This window comes from Chenopodium album, chromosome 6, assembly GCF_948465745.1.
Source record: "Chenopodium album chromosome 6, dcCheAlbu1.1, whole genome shotgun sequence".
Classification (NCBI taxonomy): Eukaryota; Viridiplantae; Streptophyta; class Magnoliopsida; order Caryophyllales; family Amaranthaceae; genus Chenopodium; species Chenopodium album.
Window position 1 is genome coordinate 72,527,748 of NC_137839.1, and position 19,511 is coordinate 72,547,258.

The 19,511-nt window shown below is 32.0% G+C and overlaps 1 protein-coding gene across 1 annotated transcript; it reads left to right on the forward strand.

Annotated features, from left to right (window-relative positions):
* The first annotated feature begins 5,440 nt into the window (after nucleotides 1-5,440).
* On the forward strand, nucleotides 5,441-6,504 carry LOC145635201 (uncharacterized). The gene has a single exon (XM_081686489.1). It carries the CDS (start codon nucleotides 5,599-5,601, stop codon nucleotides 6,103-6,105), a length of 507 nt encoding a protein of 168 aa, XP_081542615.1. The 5' UTR covers nucleotides 5,441-5,598; the 3' UTR covers nucleotides 6,106-6,504.
* Nucleotides 6,505-19,511: the final 13,007 nt, after the last annotated feature.

A 19,511-nucleotide genomic window follows, 5' to 3' on the forward strand; every position in this document is an offset into this window, starting at 1 on the left:
TTTTAATTTCCTTCTCTCATAAACAATTGTATTAAGCTCTATTTAGCTTTGTTCAGCTTAATTCTACCCCACCCAATTCAGTTTAGCTGTTTTCAGTAAATCGAACAAACCCTTATTGCTATGGAGTATTATGTTTGAAAACTTTTTTGTGTAAAAAAAAAAATTGTTAAATTGTAACCTATAAAAGGAATAGATGATCGAGTATCGTTACTCCGATTTATTGATTGGCACTAACCTTAAACTGTACAAAGCGAATTGACTCATAATCCGTTCATCCTTATTAGGCTAACAAATCATCTGTTCTATTAAGGTTGTGCTCTCTTCAACTTATTATTAACTTGTTGACTCGCTTTATTATATTTTCTATATTATTATTGTCATCATAATTATTTAACATCTATACATAGCATAAGGTTTAACCTAATAGTCATCTATTATGCAACGCAAACTATACACTGATTTTTGAGACTAAAGAAGTATTTATATTATGTATCCTAGTTTACACTTATCATAATATGGAGTAATACTGTAGTACAATAATGAAGTGAATGTAATTGGATGATCGGATCAGAACTAACTGATGAAGATCCAACTACAAGCTAAGCTACTCCTAGTTTTGACCATATCACATCTTCATTAGTCATTACATCTTTCAATTCACATAACCCTTAAAACCAACAGTACATACATACATTCATTATTCACACAATAACTAAAATGATTTAATTTGGTAGCTCAAACATTAGTCAAAGTTTGAAACAACATACGAGTAATAAATTGGGTCCCACACAAGCCCACAAAAGGACAGAAGATAACTCATCAGAACTCGGAGCGAGTCACGAAACTGAAACTCGGAGCTGTCTCCTGCAACTGGACATCCACGTAATTGTACCCCGAAACATCACCCACGTGACCCACCCCCCACCCATCTGTCAACTCTTCTTACTTTTTCTTTTTTTTAAAAAAATAAATAAATAAAGGTGAAGTGATTCTAGCCTGAGGTTTCACTGACACCAACCTCTATACTGTACTATATTTTGTCTCTCTCTTCTGATCCAATTGTTAAGTGACACGTCTTGATTATTTTGCTGCAAACAGATTTATTTTCTGAAGATAATCCAAGATTTTTTTTTTATCCTATCTACTCTAAGCTACTAGGCTCGTATACTCTTTTTACTACACTATACTTTGTAGTACAAGTATATGCGAGTATGAGATGATTGAAAATATGTATATTTTGATTTTATTGTAGGAGGACTTCTAATGTTATTTTTTTTTTTTTTTCTTTAAATGTAGTTAAGTAACTCAAGTACTGATCAAAGAAATAATTATAAAAACAGTACTTCATTCGAAAATTTATAAGAGGAATAGTATTGTGGAGTATTGTCTACGGAGTAATTAGAAATTTATCCAGACAATGTAAATGGAATTGAACAGGCTACATTCGTCTTTTAATATGGACTAGGTGGTTCTACTCCTTTTAAATTAGTTAATTTCTTCGTATAAGCTAGTTTGCCTAGCTAGTTAATTACTTCGTATATGCTAGTTCGCCTAGTTGTAATGTTGATATAAAAAATTTACCCCAAAAGAAAACGTGTGAACTAAATTTTTTTTTCCTAAAAAGGAATACATATCAACTAAAAAAAAACAGAGGTAGTATATTTTTGTAATTTTAAGCTTTTATATTACTTTTTTTTTTTTTTTTTTTTTTTTTTGGAACAAAGTGGTATTATTGTAAGATAAAAAAATTCTTTTGTTGTAAATAATAATAATAATTCGGTGTGCAAATACATTTATACTCTAAAATACGAAGTAAAATATAGAAATTGAAACTTCAATGTTAAAAATTCATGATATAAACCAACATAAAGTAAACTAACTTCACCATTTTTTAGCTTTCAACACTATTCAGTTGTTATAATAATCCAGATGTAGCTATTTATTGTGGATGCTCTTAGGGCAATAACCATCCATAATACTGAGTAATTGTTGTTTTACTGAAACTGCATAGATCTACATTTCCCTCAAAAAACTACATAGATCTACATAGCTATGCATAGCTTTACAATGACCGATGTCTAAATGAAAGTTGAGGGACTAAAAGTGAACAAATACAAAAATTTAGGGATTGTATTTGTGTTTTACTCCTGCATAGATCTACACAACTACGAGTATATGTAGTGTTACAAGGATCAATGCATGTGATCTACGTACACAACTACTATGTGTTGTTCAATAATTTTAAGTTTGCTTAAAATAATGGCTAAGTTTATTACGGAGTAGTCTAAAAAAGAAAGCAATAATTGTAGAGAGATAAAGAAGTTTAGAAAGAGAGGAAGAAGTGAAGTACAAGTGAGTGGTGACCAAAGATAGGAGTTAAGGAAATGGTAGGGCTTGCGTCATTAAAGTCACATGAATGGGGGTTTGAATTTTGAAGTTGAGTAGCAGAAATGCACAACTTCATTTGGTTTTATTAGGGGGTTTTATTTGCGTTTGTGTTTGGGTTCCGCCACACATCAATTCATGCGGCGGCTCTATCAGTCCACCTCTTTTTATTTTTCAATTCCCACCTGTGTTGTCCTTTTTCTTTTTTAAATAATGCCGACCCCACCTCAGGTAATTACCGTTGTACTATTATTGCCCTCACTATTTTACTCATATTTTACGCTTTATTTTACACTATAGTGTTAGAAAATCTAATACTACTTCCGATTTTTTTTAGTTGTAAGTTTAGAATATTTTATACTCCGTATCTATTAAATAATATTCTAAAGTTGCAAAAAAAAAAAAAAAAAAAAAAAAAAAATAGTATATCAGAAATAAGGAAAATTTGCAAATTGCAGCAATTTAAAGTTCGTATTTTGCAAATTGCAGCCATTTAAAGTTTTTTTTGCAAATTGCATCCCAAAAGTTCGTATAAATTATAAATTGCAGCCCACTTCAATTTTTTCATTGGTTTACATGTCGATAAATTTTTGTTTAAGGTTTTAGGGGTCATTTGAGTTTTTAAAGGTCCGAATTGAGCTCGGAATTAGCAAAAAAATAACGTAAGTGTCTCATTTTTACAGTTTCCCACAAATCATATTTTTGTTACGCAAAACGAGACACTTATGTTATTTTTTTTGCTAATTTCGAGCTCAATTCGGAACCTTAAGGACTAAAATGGCCCATAAAACCTTAACCGAAGATTTTTTGACATGAAAATCGTTGTAAAAGTTGAATTGGGCTGCAATTTACAATTTATACGAACTTTTAGGCTGCAATTTGCAAAAAAAAATTTAAATGGCTACAATTTGTAAAATACGAATTTTAAATGGATGCAATTTGCAAATTTTCCCAGAAATAATACGCAGAAAATGAATGTGAAACCAAATGACCGACGACGACGACTCTCACTTTCTCATTAATGTAGCCATGTAGGCATGTAGCAAATAATACTAGTTTGTTATAATTATGTACTCCTAATTAATTGGTCAAAGTATACCGTATTGAAGAAGGAGGCAATTTGTTATATTTATGTAATTAATTTGTTTTGATGTTATACTCATGAATCACAATCCTTGCATCAGAATGTTGACCATAAGATCATCATAAAATACTTTGTACTACGTAATATTTTATTCAATAATATCCTCGTATACATGTACCAAATTTACAACCACCTTATTATAAACTCGCACGTATCTAAAGCCATGTTACAATTAATAGTTACTCCGTATATATTTAAATAATAACTATAAAAAAAATACTCGTAATTTAAAGTATTAAGAATATTGGCTTAAGATAAATTTTGTTGTAAATTAGGGCCTGTTCTCATTGACAATTAATTAAATTAACTGAACTGAACTGAATTAAATACTCCGTATTTTATAAGAGAGGAAAATTGGAGACTGAACTAAACTGAAAATGAGGCCTTGTTCTAAAAAAATAATATTAAGTAAAAATAATTTCAGTTCAGTAAAATTAATTTCAGTTCAGTAAAAATAAGTTCAATTTAGCAAAATTCAGTTTTATTAAAAATTAATTTCAGTTCAGTAAAATTAATTTAAGTTCAGCAAAACTAATTTCAGTTCAGTTAAAATAATTTCAGTTCAGTTAAAGAAGCAACAACTTTAAGGATATGATAAAAAAAATAAAAAAAAAAAAAAAAAAAAAAAAAAAAAAAAAAAAAATTCACAAACAACCCATTTCCCAATATGGAGCCGTTAATTGACACATAAAGCGGTTAAGGCAGAATGCACATTAATTCAAGATCCTTTCATGCTTACCACGTGAGACCAATTAAATTCCTTAATCTGATTTAACATTTTTAATAAAAGTTTGATTAGATGCTAATGGCAGTGACATTTGACGTACAGACACCAATGGATAAACCGTATTTAGAATAATTAATTAGCTTTAATCTTAACTTTAGTTTTGTGGAATGTGCAGTCTAGCCGACTATTACGGCAGCATGAAAGACACCAAATTAAAGTCTCACCTCTTTTTACTTTACTAGGAAGTTGTGATCATTGACCATCTCCAAAGTGGATATAATCATAAAACGATGCTAACTCTCTTCGTAATATTCACAAATAGTATTTTAACCATTTGCGAGTAATGTATGAGTTGCAAAATAAAAATCCTGTTAAATTTGTATAGATGATTAAATTTTTTAAATTGATAGCTAGGGCATGTTCTAATATATTTATTTTCAGTTCACTTCAACTCTTAATTTCCTTCTCTTACAAAATATTCAATTTTGTTCAGTTCACTTCTATTTAGTTCAGCTCCTAATTTCCTTCTCTCATAGAATATGCATTTCAGTTCAGTTCACTTCAGCTGAGTTCAGTCTATGAGAACAGGCCCTTAGTAATAAATTAGGTCTTGTCAACCGTTTATTTCAAAAAAAAAAATTAAAATAAATAAAATCAAATTATTTTTATTGAATTAGCTAGAATTATTTTTGTTGAACTTTATTTTTAGTAAACTAAAAATAATTATATTTCTTTTTTAAAGCTAATGTATTGATTTTTATTGAATTGGAATTATTTTAATTGAATGTTATTTTTCATAAGTAAAGTGAACCAATTTTAAAAGTCTGTTCTCTTCAGATTATTTTCAGTTCCGTTCTTAATTTCCTTCTCTCATAAAATATTCATTTTAGTTCATTTCAACTTATTTTAGTCAATCAGAACACTCCCGAAGTGTTAAGTTTTTTTATACGGAGTACTCTATAAAAAGTAGAGAGAGAATAAAAAGCACGTAAAAAACAAAATTACATGAAAACCCTAACTTTATACAAATATTATTGTAAATTAAAGAGTATTTTAATACACACAAATAAATTAATCAATTTAAGACTAGATTTTGACCGTAAAGGACTATGATTCTTTCAAAGATAAAAGGGAGTAATAAAAGTTTAAAAAAGACAAAGGATGAAGTAAATCCTAAATGTAGCAATAGCAACTTTATAGGACAATTCTTTAGCAACTTTATACATACCACCTTATTCTCCCCCCTTTTTTTCCCTGTCAATCTATTTCCCCATTACCTCGTCTTCTGTCTCCTCCTTTCCCCTCACTCACTCTCCCTCTCTCTCTCTCTCTCTAAAACCCAATGACTTCGACCCCAAACACCCGAACCGAAACCCACTACCGCGGCGTCCGCAAGCGGCCCTGGGGCCGCTACGCGGCCGAAATACGCGACCCATGGAAAAAAACCCGGGTTTGGTTAGGCACATTCGACACACCCGAAGAAGCCGCCCTCGCTTACGACGGCGCTGCCCGCGCTCTCCGTGGCATCAAAGCTAAAACCAACTTCCCTCTTCTCTCTCCGCCGCTACCACCGCCGCCTCCGCCTCCGCCACCGCCGCCTTCTTCTTCCGTCTCTCTCGACCTCAATCTCCGGCCCAATACCACCTCTTGGGCCGGTGTTAATGTTTCGGCCCATCAAGGGGGGTTCGTTGAGTATTTGAGAACTGGGTCCGGTCCAGCTGTGAGAGGGTCCGGTAATGTTGGGCCTAGAGTTGATGGGCTGGGGTTGGATTTGGGTTTGAGAAGTGGGCCTGGGCCTGGGCGTGGGCTTGGTGTTGACTTGAACGAGCCTCCTCCTCTTTGGCTATGAATAATATTGGGTTTAATTAATAATCTAACTATGTAGTATTAGTATTATTAGTGGTAATTATGCGATTAAGGTAGTTGATTGAGATGTTTAGGCCTCTCCATTTTTGTACTACTACTAGTCAATCTGATATTCTAGAGTAGTATTAGTATAAATTTTTGTATAACCTATGCTATTTTGGGAAAGAGTTTTAGAGCTTAGAGAGAATGAGAGTGGAAGTAATATTATGATTGTAGTATTAATTAGTTGTAATATACTCCGTAATTAATAATTCAGTTTCCAAACAGTACTATGTTTAATTTGTACATTAATTAATTGTTTTGAATCATGTTATATTTTGTCAAAAGCCAAAAAGCATTTGTCTATATTGATCCGCATAATTACTTTTATTCAACTATTGTCTCTTTCAGTTTCGATATCAGCTAGATTAATGCTCCCTCCGTTTTGTTTTTTTTTATAAGTTAGAGTTGGGAATTACTTGCAAGTTGTAACACTATTTATAATTCCTACTCACGTAGAAAGGGCTCATTAATTACACCCAACTAATTGCTGACCTCAATCAATTTAAAATGTTCCCATACCCACTTGCCAAATGCTATTTATCAAGTAGCAAGACTAGCAACTGCCAACTTTATATTATTATTATTATTATTATTCATACATTTATTTTTGAGTAAAACAACTGCCAACTTCTTTACTCCAACAAAATTCTTGTGTTTCTATAAATACCCTTTCCTCTCTATTCTTTGTTTCGAACCATATGAATTAATATCCTTTCCAACAAACTCTCCTCTTCTTCCAACTAACCCAAAAACAAATTTAAGTGAAGGTTGAAAAGCACAAAACACGCCTCTAAATACATTACTTGTAGTACTTATAAACACTGAATACGAGCGATAATCAATCAAAAGTTACCCCGATATAAATAAAATGGTGTGTTTTTGCTTCCTAGTTGATCAACAACGTCAAGTTAGGAAGAGCAAACCGGCTGCCGGTACGTGTTCGCGGTGTGGTGGTGGTGCTAGTGTTGCTGATATGAAGACTGCTACAAGGTTCTGTCATATACCATTTTATTGGAAGTCTTGGCGAGCTATTATGTGTACCTTTTGCGGATCAATTCTCAAGTCTTACCATTGAAATTAAATTAGTTTTTTATATACAATTTTTTATGGGGTTCTTTTTCTCTTTTGTGTAAGAAGGATACTAAATATTATATACAAGTATACATGATAATACGGAGTATGTTCTTTTGATGGCATATATATGTTCTCCCATTTTTATTTTTTTAAAATTAAATAGACTATAAAAACAAAAATAAGGGAGAAAAGTCATAGCAAATTTCAATCATTAAGATTTGCTTTTCGTTGGTAATGAATTTCTTTTATGACCAGTGTTGTTGTGTTGATAAATTAGTGTTTTTATTTTTGTGTTACATTTTAGAATTTTATAATTTTTTTGTGGCATTTTTGGTAAAATCTTGAGTAGTTATGGGATTGTGTAGTTTTTTGTTGCCCGTTTTCTTGCTACTCTAGAGTCAATACAACGGCTTTGATGTGGATGATGATGCAAATGTAGAAATTAGAGGTGGAAACGACTTAAACTAGTGAGAATTGTATTCTTTCTCCATGTCTCTGTTTTTTTTAAGAAAATTTCTCTCTTTCTAATTTTTCACTTTCTGTTGTAGAAAATATATAAATAGTACTACTTTCGTCCCCAAAACTTCTACCCTAGTTGATTTTGCGGTTAATAAAGAGAAATAAAAACATATTGGAAAAATAAATGAAAAAACAAAATTTTATATGGAAAAGCAAATTTTCACAAAAATTATTGTAAATTGGTGGGTATTTTAATGCAATGGGTCGATCACACTACTATAAAAATGACCTAAGGAACCACTCTAAAGGCACCGTGTAATTCAAAAATCCGGTTTCTTAGATAAAGAAACCTTATTTTAGAGATATCTGGTTTCTTAGGTAAAAATAAGATACGTATGTCTTTAGAATATGGTTTCTTAGATTTTATATAATATTATAATATTTTATTCTTTATTAAAAATTTAAATTTTTTTACAAAAATTAAAAAATTGAAAACCTAATTAATCTTATAAACTACTCGTATAAACTATCCACCCCCACTCCCCTACAGCCGTTTTATATTTCGCTTCTCAACCTCCTCCAATATCTCTAGATCTCTCTATCATCTATAGGCAACAATTTATTATAGATAACAATTGAAAAGCAATTAAGATGATTAACACGAGAATTTTTTGTGGTTCGGTCAATGTTACCGATTCCACAAGGAAATAATATTAGTGCAGCCACATATGTATGTACGGTCAGCACTTAAAGATGCTAACAAAATACAGGGAAGATACCCGAACACATATACTCCATCCGTCCCTAAATTACATTCCTGTTTGTAAAATTACACGGGAATTAAGAAGAAAAGAATAAGACAAATAACAATAATAAAGTATTTCAATAGGAAATACAAAACATTAAATGATGTCTTTGACTAAAACAAATATAGATTAATGATGTCATGTCATCAATTCTATGTAAAAAAAAAAGGACCAATAACATGCTTCTAATTGAAAAAAACGATGGAGAGAGAAAATAAGAGTGAGAAAGCATTAAATATACAACAGAAAAAGAGAGTTGATTTGGGATATTTGGAAAAAAAACTTACTAAAAATGAAAAGGAGGAATGTAATTTTGAAATACCCAAAATAGAAACCAGGAATGTAATTTAGGGACGGAGGGAGTATTAAATACTTCGTGAATTTTACAAAATAGAAGAAAAAAATTCAAAATGTGTCAGCTATCACTAACCAAAAAATCCAAATAAAAATCTAATAGCCAAAGAGGTAATTGATTCAAACCTATGTATATGTTGAGCAAGGCTTATGACATATGACAAAGTTTAGTGGACAAAGTTTAGTGGAATTTCCTACTTTAGGCCCTTAGTGTGTATAGTGAATGGTATAATGTATCTAAACAACGTCTTTTAAAATTTTCTTAAGAGATAAACCTCGATCAATATAAGCTCAAATGTATGATCTTTGATAAGGGTGTAGACACAGAAATTTTATGAGTGTCATACATTAAATTAAATAAAATTAATTTGGGTAAAATCATGTTAATGATCCATTTTAATTATTTTTGGCCCACCCAAATAAATAATCCAAATTAATCAGATACAATTCGGATTATAAAATAAATTAAATGGACCAGGTTAAAAGACTTCTAAGTCATAAAATGGGCCAGGCCCAAACCTACTAAGTCCACTCAAGGGGTTCTCATCTCCTATAAATACACCATTCCTCCGTCAGTTGGAGGGATCCAGAAATCATTATTCCAAGAGCTCATAAAACTCAAACGGAATTCCCTCTGAAGTAAGTCATCAAGCATATCAAACTCGTGCCGACTTGTTCAGACACACTCAAACATATCTGAACGGGAATAAGCTCCAAAGCCCTCGTTCAGGTGTATTCAAACAAAACCCTTGAATACAGGTTGACATCATCAAACGTCACCCTGCATTCAAACTCAAGTCGACGTTATCAAACGTCAACCTACAGGTGTCACACACGTGTCATCGTCAAGCTGCGGAACAGAATCAGAGGACTTAGTTTATTATAAACTTTTATACAGAGATTTTACCCAAAAATCACATATTAATATAAATTCATTTGTTACTTTATTTTCCCGTCTTTATTTATTTAGACTCGAAATTTGTGTAAACAAAGGGGATTCTCTTTCTTCCTATATTATTTATTTGTGTTCAAATGTAAGGACATTTGTGTTAGAAATGTTATACTCCGTACTATTTATTTGGCTATATTTGACAAAGGGATCCTCTTTCTTCCTATACTGTTTATTTGTTTATTTGTGTTCAAATATTTGGCTATGTTCAAATTAAATGTAGAAACATTTGAATTATATGACCTTCAAACATTTGAATATTTTTCTACTAGAATTTCACTAATGGTTATGTTTGTGGTGAAGTATCCCTTTGAGGGGTCTCCAACAAGGTGATTCCTTTCTCCTTACATTTTGGTTATGATTATTGCTAATACTCTCTAAAGTTTGATATTAAATTAAAAAAATAAAAAAAAAATTGAAATTGAAAGTTAATTTGCACAATGAACATGCACACTTGAGTGCTAAAATCCTGTAAAGTGGAATGCTCAAACACTGATGTTATACTCAAATTATACGAACTTCCTATCCTGTTATACTCAAATTACAAGGCATGTGTTAGTCTAACTAGAAGAAGTCCAAAGATTTCAAAATGTTCTTTGTTGATTATGAGCTCCTCGATCATCTTCTTCAAAGCAGCCCTTGAAAATGCCTTCGTCTAATATATATCATTTCCCAAATTTACAAAATTAAATGCCATGTAGTTTTATACTAAACCTTTATGGTCTCATTATCAAGTTTTAGAAAATGCCTTGAATCGGTGACCAATTAGGTACACGACCAAATACTTCATTGTACTTGATCGTGTACCATACTGCTATTCCACGATGCATAGTACATGACCCTGTAGTTGGGCGCACGACTATATTGGTTTGGGCCGTAGTTTTCTATTTAGTGCAATTTTGTTTTTGTTCCAGGGAGTACTATATAAATAAGGGGCTTAAGTACGAAGGTAAAGATGGTGTAGCATATGTTTATAGGGTTCAGAAATATTTTTAAAATGTTTAAAACAAGAGATTTTGTATGTGTTATACAAATATCCGATGTTTGGATCTATTGTAGTTACATTTCCAATTTGTAGTAGTGTTGAGAAACAGGTTGAGCAGCAAGTACTCTAGATGAGAATGAAGCGACCACGACTGCTTATCCAACAATCTCGAGAATCCAAATACAAATAGCTAGGATGCAAGTAGCCAAAATCAAGTAAGATCACACAAAGATTGTCCAAGTCAAAATCATGGAGGGAATGAAATCTCTACACTACAATTATTCAACTTGTACAAAGATACGAGTGAAATTATATTTGTACAATAGGTTCACTACGCCTTCGCCACGTTGCAACACAATTAAATTCAACAATCCTATTTATCAATTTTCAGATAAAATATTTTATATTTTATGATTTGTAACACTGATTACATACATACTCACTAAGGGCCTGTTCACATTTACTGAAATGAGCTAAACTGAACTGAATTGAACTGATTGGAGCTAAACTGAACTGATTGGAGCTGAACTGAACTAAACTGAATTGAACTGAACTGAATTGAGCTGAAATGAATATTTTATGAGAGAGGAAAATTAAGAGCTGAACTGAACTGAACTGAACTGAACTGATTGGAGCTGAACTGATTAGAGCTGAACTGAACTGAAATTAAGTAAATGTGAACAGGCCCCAAGTCACCAATAACATAGTCGCCCTCCCTTTGACTTTATACACGAAATTGATGAATTATATTGGATTTCTTACTCATCTCTTATCTGTTATCTCCTTCCCATTCTTTGCACATTAAATGTTCTACATTCATATGAATATGATATGGTACAATTTCATTAACATTAAAGAAAATAAACCAATAAGAGAAGCCATCTAGATTGAGCATTGAATGAAAAAGGAAAGCTAAGTGTATTTGACTTTTATTGTTGGCAAAAGTCAATACGGTGGTCTTGTGCCAAATGATGTGTGGGAGTTGCAAATTCAGACATGCCAACTACCATGAGCAATGTTTTCAGCATGGGCATGTTAACTACAATAAATACTTGTATTCGAAAATTAGAAAAATAAAAAGGGAAAATTTTAAAAAATACCACCATATAAAATGAGGTCATTTGACTAAAATCATTTGCAGTGGGAGTACTCCACCCCCATTTTTCTTCAAATTGGGAGGATACTCCTATTGTGGGTAATATGCCCAAATTACTCCAGAAATGTAGTAGTACTCCTATCATACTCCTCTAATGTGGACCCCTCACCTTCTTTCTAAAATTTGACACTTGTCATCTCTTTTAGTTGCCCTTCCCTCTCATTTTCTTCTTACATTACTTACGTAAAAAAAAAAAAAAAAAAAAAAAAAAAAAAAAGCAATTTAGATATTTATTAGTAGAAAGTATATGCAAACAAAATCATATTAATGCAGAAAGACTTACGTGGACCTTATTGTGAACCCGAGGTTTATACACACGCAACTGACATTATATTGAGCATACTCTTAATTTTGACATAGTAACCTTATTTTTTACCAACCTTTACTCCCTCCATCCCTTTATTAGATGTCTATTTCTAGCATTTATTACTCACATAATAAAGAGAAGTAGGCATCTAATTAAGGGACATAGGGAGTATTAAAACTAGTATAATTTTTAATATTATCGTGAACTTAAAGTACAACGTTATGACCTTAATTTTAACATAGAGACCTTATTATTCATATTAACCAGTATATAAAATATTTCATTAAAAAAATTAATCTCTTATAACCTATATATTACCAAAATGACTTTTATTTCAACAGAGACCTTTTTTTTTTTTTTTTTTCTAGTGACCCTTTTTTTTTACTAATAAAACAACCATATTTTCCCTAATGATAGTGGTCCACAATAAATTAATGTGAACCAGATCCATTTAAGAATTAGTAATATTAATGAAGTTAAAAAAAATAAAAATAATTGGATTGATTATGAGATTTTTTTAAATGAATTCCTAATTGTATAAAATTAGGAATTCATAAAATAAAAAAAAAAAAAAAAAAACACGCGTAAATCAGTGTAATTAGTGTTTATATTTTCATGATTTCTTAACTTTTTACGATTTTCAGGGGTAAATTTAATGCTTATATGTAGCCCTAAGGGCGATGTATAGCATTTTCCTTTTTTTTTTAATAACTTTGTTGTTATGAAATATTGTGTGGATGACCATTATACTCCTTTATCATTCCGGAATATTCATGATGTAGGGTTTATTCTTATCTAAACATATTTGTGGATGTCCATCTTGTATCGTTCTAAAACTTTCTAGATTTTAGGGTTTATTATTCTCACAGCAAACCCTATTGATTAACTATATATATATATATATATATATATATATATATATAATATAATATACAGATCAATTCCAGTTGGAAAACAAATTAATTCATATGAACTCTGCTTCAACGTTGCTTTTTTTTTTTTTTTTTTTTTTTTTTTTTTTTTTTTTTTTTTTTGTTGTTGTTGTTGTTGTTGTTGTTGAAAAAGGTTACTTCTATATTCCTTTTTCTTTTCTTGAATTATGATATGATATTAAAGCTTTAATACTCCCTCCGTCCCTAAATTACATTCCTCTTTGGAAATTTACACGGGAATTAAGGAGGAAAGAATAAGACAAATAACAATAATTAGATAATACAATGGGAAGTACAAATATAGATTAATTATTACTCATGACATGTCATCAATCATTTGCAAAAAAAAAAAAGGACCAATCACATGCTTCTAATTGAAAATTTTTAACCAATCATATTCATTGTAATTTGGCACAAGGATTATGAGTGAGATTAGGTAAGGATGAGTGAGAAAGCATTAAATATAAAACAGAAAAAGAGAGTTGATTTACAACAAAAAAACTTACCAAAAATAGAAAGGAGGAATGTAATTTTGGAATACCAAAAATAGAAAGGAGAAATATAATTTAGGGACAGAGGGAGTATATTTTACATATGATTGCCCCAAGTTATCGTTGAATTCGATCAGGTTATCCGTTATCATTGTGTACTTTTTCCGATGATATATAAGATTAAGATTTGATAAGAACAATAAATTAATTAGATCCTTCATGAATTAATACTCACATTTTAAAATTAATTTTGCTGGAAATTGTACTCTTAACATTTTAAAATTAATTTTGCTGGAAATTGTACTCTTAAGTAGCATATATGTAGTTTTACCATTTTGATCAATAGTTTGTTATAACTTGATTGATATGTAATCTTTGAATTACTATCTACCATAGATTTATAGATAGTATTATTTTGATAATCTGATCTAGTATATACTTTTTAAATATTAACCATCTGTCTTTTACTAATACATTAAATTAATTAATTGAAGTATTATGCTATTGTAATACCTTGTTTGTTTGTTCTAGTTAGTATAAATTTTAAGAATTTAATTACGGTTTGGTATATATAAATTGCAAAATAGGACTGAAGATATACTTTAATTTACAAAGAGCACCATATCTATAGACCTTACAAAACATGCAAAAGAAAATACTGTTTGAGTCATGTTATATTTTGTCTGCTGTTGTATTCTTCTCCTGTAGTCAAAACATAATTTGAACAATTTTTCTTTTTTAGTACAATATTTAGTAAAATTGTATTCCGTTTATGGCTTACTAGCCCTAAGCATTTGTCTATATTTTTTTGGTGTTTAGAGAGCCACAAGGGCGGGGTGAGAATCGATGATCCGCATAATTACTTTTATTCAACTATTGTCTCTTTCAGTTTCGATAGCCTTAGCTAGGTTAATACTCCCTCCCTTTTTTTTTTTTTATATAAGTTAGAGTTGGAAATTACTTGTAACACTATTTATATGTCATTATTGACCAAAAAAAAAGTGTGTTACAAGAATAAAAAAAAAATAGAGGAATTAGTACTTCAAATAATTTTTTTAAAAGAAAATGTCACAATTTGATTTTTTTTGTCAGAGTTGTACAATTATTTTTATTTAATGTTTATGTTCCATTTTAACACTATTCTAACAAGCTCCCAACTCTATTTTTATTTCATGTTCATATTCCATGTTCCATGTCACAATACTTAGAGCATTGCCATCAATGAGGAAAATTTTTCTCATGAGCAAAAATGTTGAGCAAAAATGATGAAAAAAAAATATGCTTATGAGGAAGTCCAAAAATGCTCATAGGATGAGGAAATCTGATGATGAATAGTGTGTAGTGGGCCCCACAAAAATTTATAATCGCAGCTTTTTTTTTTGCTGAGCCCACCCCCAAAACGACGCGTTTTGGGAAGCCGAAAGAACAAGCTTCCATCAAAACGCGTCGTTTTGATGGTTGCTCAGAAAAAAAAATTATAAATGCAGCTGCTGACAGGGCGCGTCAGCAGCGCCAATGAAACGCTGACACGCGTCCTGTCAGCCCGAACCAGCCAATCAGAAAATTCCTACCGTTTTAAAACGGTCACATATCTAAACGGCTATTTTCGTTTAAATATAAATAATAAAAAAAAAAAATTTCACCAACGGTAATAAAATTTTTTTTCCCTACAAATAGACATCCATTTTGACATATTTTGACAAACTTTTAAAAAGCACAAATTTTTTCTTTTGCTAATTTTCTCCCAAATCTACTTACATCTAAATATTATTTTCTAATATAAATTTGAGAAAGGCTATAATTAAAAAAAAAAAAAAATCCCCCTCTAATATTTATAATTTTGTTTCGTTGTTTTAATTATAATTTCGGAGCAATTTTGTTGTCAAGTAATTATTATTGTTGTTTATTTAAAAACAAAATTTTAATTTCTATTGTTAAGTTAATAAAGGGTTATTTTTTTGTGTTCCTAAGTAATTTGTTTTTTTAATTAGTCTAATATTTAATTAATACGTTATCGTTTATTTAATTTTTTATTGTAATTCCGGAGGTTTTTTTTAAAAAAAACAAAGTAATTATTATTGTTGTTATTTTAACATACAATCTAATGGATCCCAACAACCCTAATTACTATCATCTTTCTCAACATTTTTCTGATTTAGGAGAAGATTTCATCACTAATCCCAATTTTCAACTATTCCTAGGAAGATTAGGCAACCCGTCTTTGCAAAATTCTGATCACCAACAAACACCTCCACAAATTCCTAATCAAAACAGTTATTATGAACAACAAACTCCTCCCGTTACTGTAGGGAGCAACTCTGAGTATGATGAGAGCCAAGAAGAAGTTGTTCCGGAGACACCTCAATACCCTCCACCACCTCCTAGAATACCAACCAACCAACCACTAGCTAAAGCAAGTCGCATTTGGTCAGTTGCTGAAGATGAAGCTCTAATTGGGTTATACCTGAAAATAAGTGGAGACGCGCTTGTTGGTACGAACCAAAAAGCATCTCACCTTTGGCGAAAAGTATGTGACGGTTATAATGCAGCTCAAGCAGAGAAGCCGCATATACTACCGCCAAGACCTTTGAAGAGTTTAGAGACACATTGGCGAAGAATGGCAGCTGATTTGCTTCAGTGGACTAGTTGCTATGAGGAAGCGGGTAAACTTCCAGAAAGTGGAAGTGGTTACAACGAAGCTGATCGAATTAAAAATGCATCAAAGTTGTTTTATATCTCCACTAATCCACAACATAATTTTGCTTTTCCCCACGCAGTGGAAATGGTTAATCAAGACCCGAAGTGGAGGACAAAGCTTAGATGGGGTCTGTCGAAAGAGGAAAGAAAGGCTTGTGGTGCTGATGACGAAGAAAATAGTAGTGGAAGTGGGAAGAGGTCTAGGGCTGAGGGTGAGAGTGACGTTCGAACTGATGGATTTTCGTCGGGAGGTCTACGACGACCTGATGGTGTTAAAAAAACGAAATCTAAGCGTAAGGGCAAAGCAGTGGCTTCCGAGAGTGCATTTCTGAGTATCGGTGAACAGATGAGGGCGTGTACTGAGGTTAGAGAACGAGAAGCAAATCTACGACAACAAAGGTTGGAACTTGATAGGGAAAAGGAAAAGAGGAAGCAAAAACAAGTTGAATTAGCAGAGAAGAAGATGAATTTTGATATGCTGCAATTGTATTTGAGTAAGACAACACCACTCACTGCTGCTGAAGAGGCGCACAAGGAAGAGTTAATTGAACTAGTTTACGGGCGAAGACTCGTGTAGGTTTTTAAGTATTGTGATTATATATTTGTAATGAGCTAAGTATGTACTGAAGTTTATTTGTTTTAAGCAATGACTAGTCGTAATCAGTTGTTTGTTTTGGGTTGCATTGAAAAGTCACTTGTCTCATTTATGTCAATCCCCTTTTAATGTATTTTCAGTAGTCATTGAAAAGTAGACAAGTCTCATTGAATTGTCACTCGTGTCTTTTTGGATTGATAGTAGTCATGTGAACTTTGTGTCATTGAATTGTCACTCGTGTCAGTAATTGAATTGTCGCTCTAGTTTATGACCACACATTGAGTCCATGGTTTATAAATACCACTGAAACAATCACCCACAAACACACCAAAATATAATAAACCCTCCAAAAATTCTTTCTTATCCCACATACAAAATGTTTTCCATTAGCTCAACATCAAGCTCATCTGATTCTGATCAATATGCGGAATTTGATCAATTAGTTGATGACTTTTTCACTACTCAGCTACCAACTATGTTGCTTAACCAAACACAACCCCAACCCATAACCGAAATTGATCGTGTTCCAGAGCTTAGAGGCGATACAGATAAGAGAGATAGGGAAAAGGGGCATGTACAGTTGTTTAATGATTATTTTGCAAGTAACTCAGTATACAACGAAAAACAGTTTCGCCGTAGATTTCGAATGCAACGACCTTTGTTTTGTAGGATTATGAACAAGGTCGTTGAAGGAGATCAATTCTTCCAACAACGTAGGAATGCAGCTGGCAGACTTGGGTTATCTCCGTTACAGAAATGCACCGCAGCAATTAGGATGTTGGCATATGGGACCGCCCCGGATGCCGTGGATGAATACTTACGCATTGGTAACACTACCGCTCGGAATGCATTGCAACACTTTTGCCAAGGGGTTATCACCCATTTTGAAGCTGATTACCTTAGAAGTCCCACGGACGAAGATTTAAGGAGAGTCTTGTATCAAAATGAAATGCGTGGCTTTCCCGGTATGATAGGTAGCATTGATTGCATGCATTGGGAGTGGAAGAATTGTCCTATGGCATGGAAAGCGCAATACGCAGGCCGAAGTAAAAATGCTACCCTTATTCTGGAAGCCGTGGCAGATCAAGATTTATGGATTTGGCATGCCTTCTTTGGAATCCCTGGAGCTTGTAATGATCTTAATGTCCTCTATCGGTCTCCGGTGTTTGATGATGTTTTGCATGGCCGGGCACCTCCAATTAATTTTTCTGTGAACGGCCATGAATACAACTTGGGCTATTATTTAGCAGACGACATTTACCCTAAATGGCCTACTTTCATTCAAGGTATAACTCTACCTCAACTTCAGAAGGATAAATTATTTGCTGATAAACAAGCCGCTGCTCGGAAGGACGTTGAACGAGCGTTTGGGGTACTACAGGCCAGGTTCGCCATACTACGACAACCGGCACTTGCCTTTAACGAAGACATTTTGTGCGATATTATGAAAGCTTGTATCATTATGCACAACATGATTGTCGAAGATGAACGACACAACTATACTCGGGCCGAAGTTTTGAGAAAGTACTACGAACAAGATCGGCCACAACACAACAGTGCAACAACAAGTGTCACGGTGAACAACAACGAGCCTTTTGAATTCAATGTTGGCCGACCGCCTAACGTTGATTTTGACACGTATGTTCAGAGAAGAATGACCTTACGTGATAGAGACACTCATGTTTCTTTAAAGGCGGATTTAGTGGAACACATTTGGCAAAAATATGGTTCTACTAATGAGTAAAAAAATCAAATATCGTACAATGTTCGAATTCAGTAAGCGTAATTTTAATAATGTAAGGTTATTAAATATTAAAGTTTGTAGAATAGTTTATAATAATTGTACGACAATATATTATTTTAGTATGTAGAATAGTTAACGATTGTACGTTATTTTTCGTTCTATTATTATTATCCAAAAAAATTCGGTTTTATTACTACGAAATTTTTTTTTCAGGTTTTATTTTATGCACGTTAAATTAGAAATTTATATTTTAAATTCATTAAAATAATTTGATTACTAAACCTAAATCGTAATATTTACACTTAATTATACAAAAATCAACAAATATATGGTGATGTGTAAGAGAGAGAAATGTAAGTGGAGTATTGGAATAAGTAGGAGAGAGAAAGGTGAGGAAATTTTTTTTTATCATTGATGGGGTAAAATTTCCTCACCAATTTTCCTCATGAAATAAAGGAGAGAGAAAGTGGGTAGAGAGAGAATGAGGAAAATATTTTTTCCTCATTGTTGTGCATGCTCTTATAACATTCTTCTAACAAGCCCTCAACTCTATCTTTATTTAATGCTCATGTTCTATATTCCATGTCACAATACTTATAACACTTTTCTAAGAAGTTCTTAAATACGGAGTATGTAGAATCATATGAGGTCCAATTTTCTTAAAAATTGTGGAAAAAAAGTGTTTAAAATATTAAAAACGGAGAAATTATATATAATTGATCTTGCTTATAAGCATTTGTCAATTGCTTTAAAATTTGACTTCATTCAAACATAATGAAACTGAAAAGGCCAACTAAA

Bases quoted from the DNA above. Each gene is read 5' to 3' on its own strand.
- LOC145635201 (XM_081686489.1), top strand. From the start codon at position 5,599: ATGACTTCGACCCCAAACACCCGAACCGAAACCCACTACCGCGGCGTC.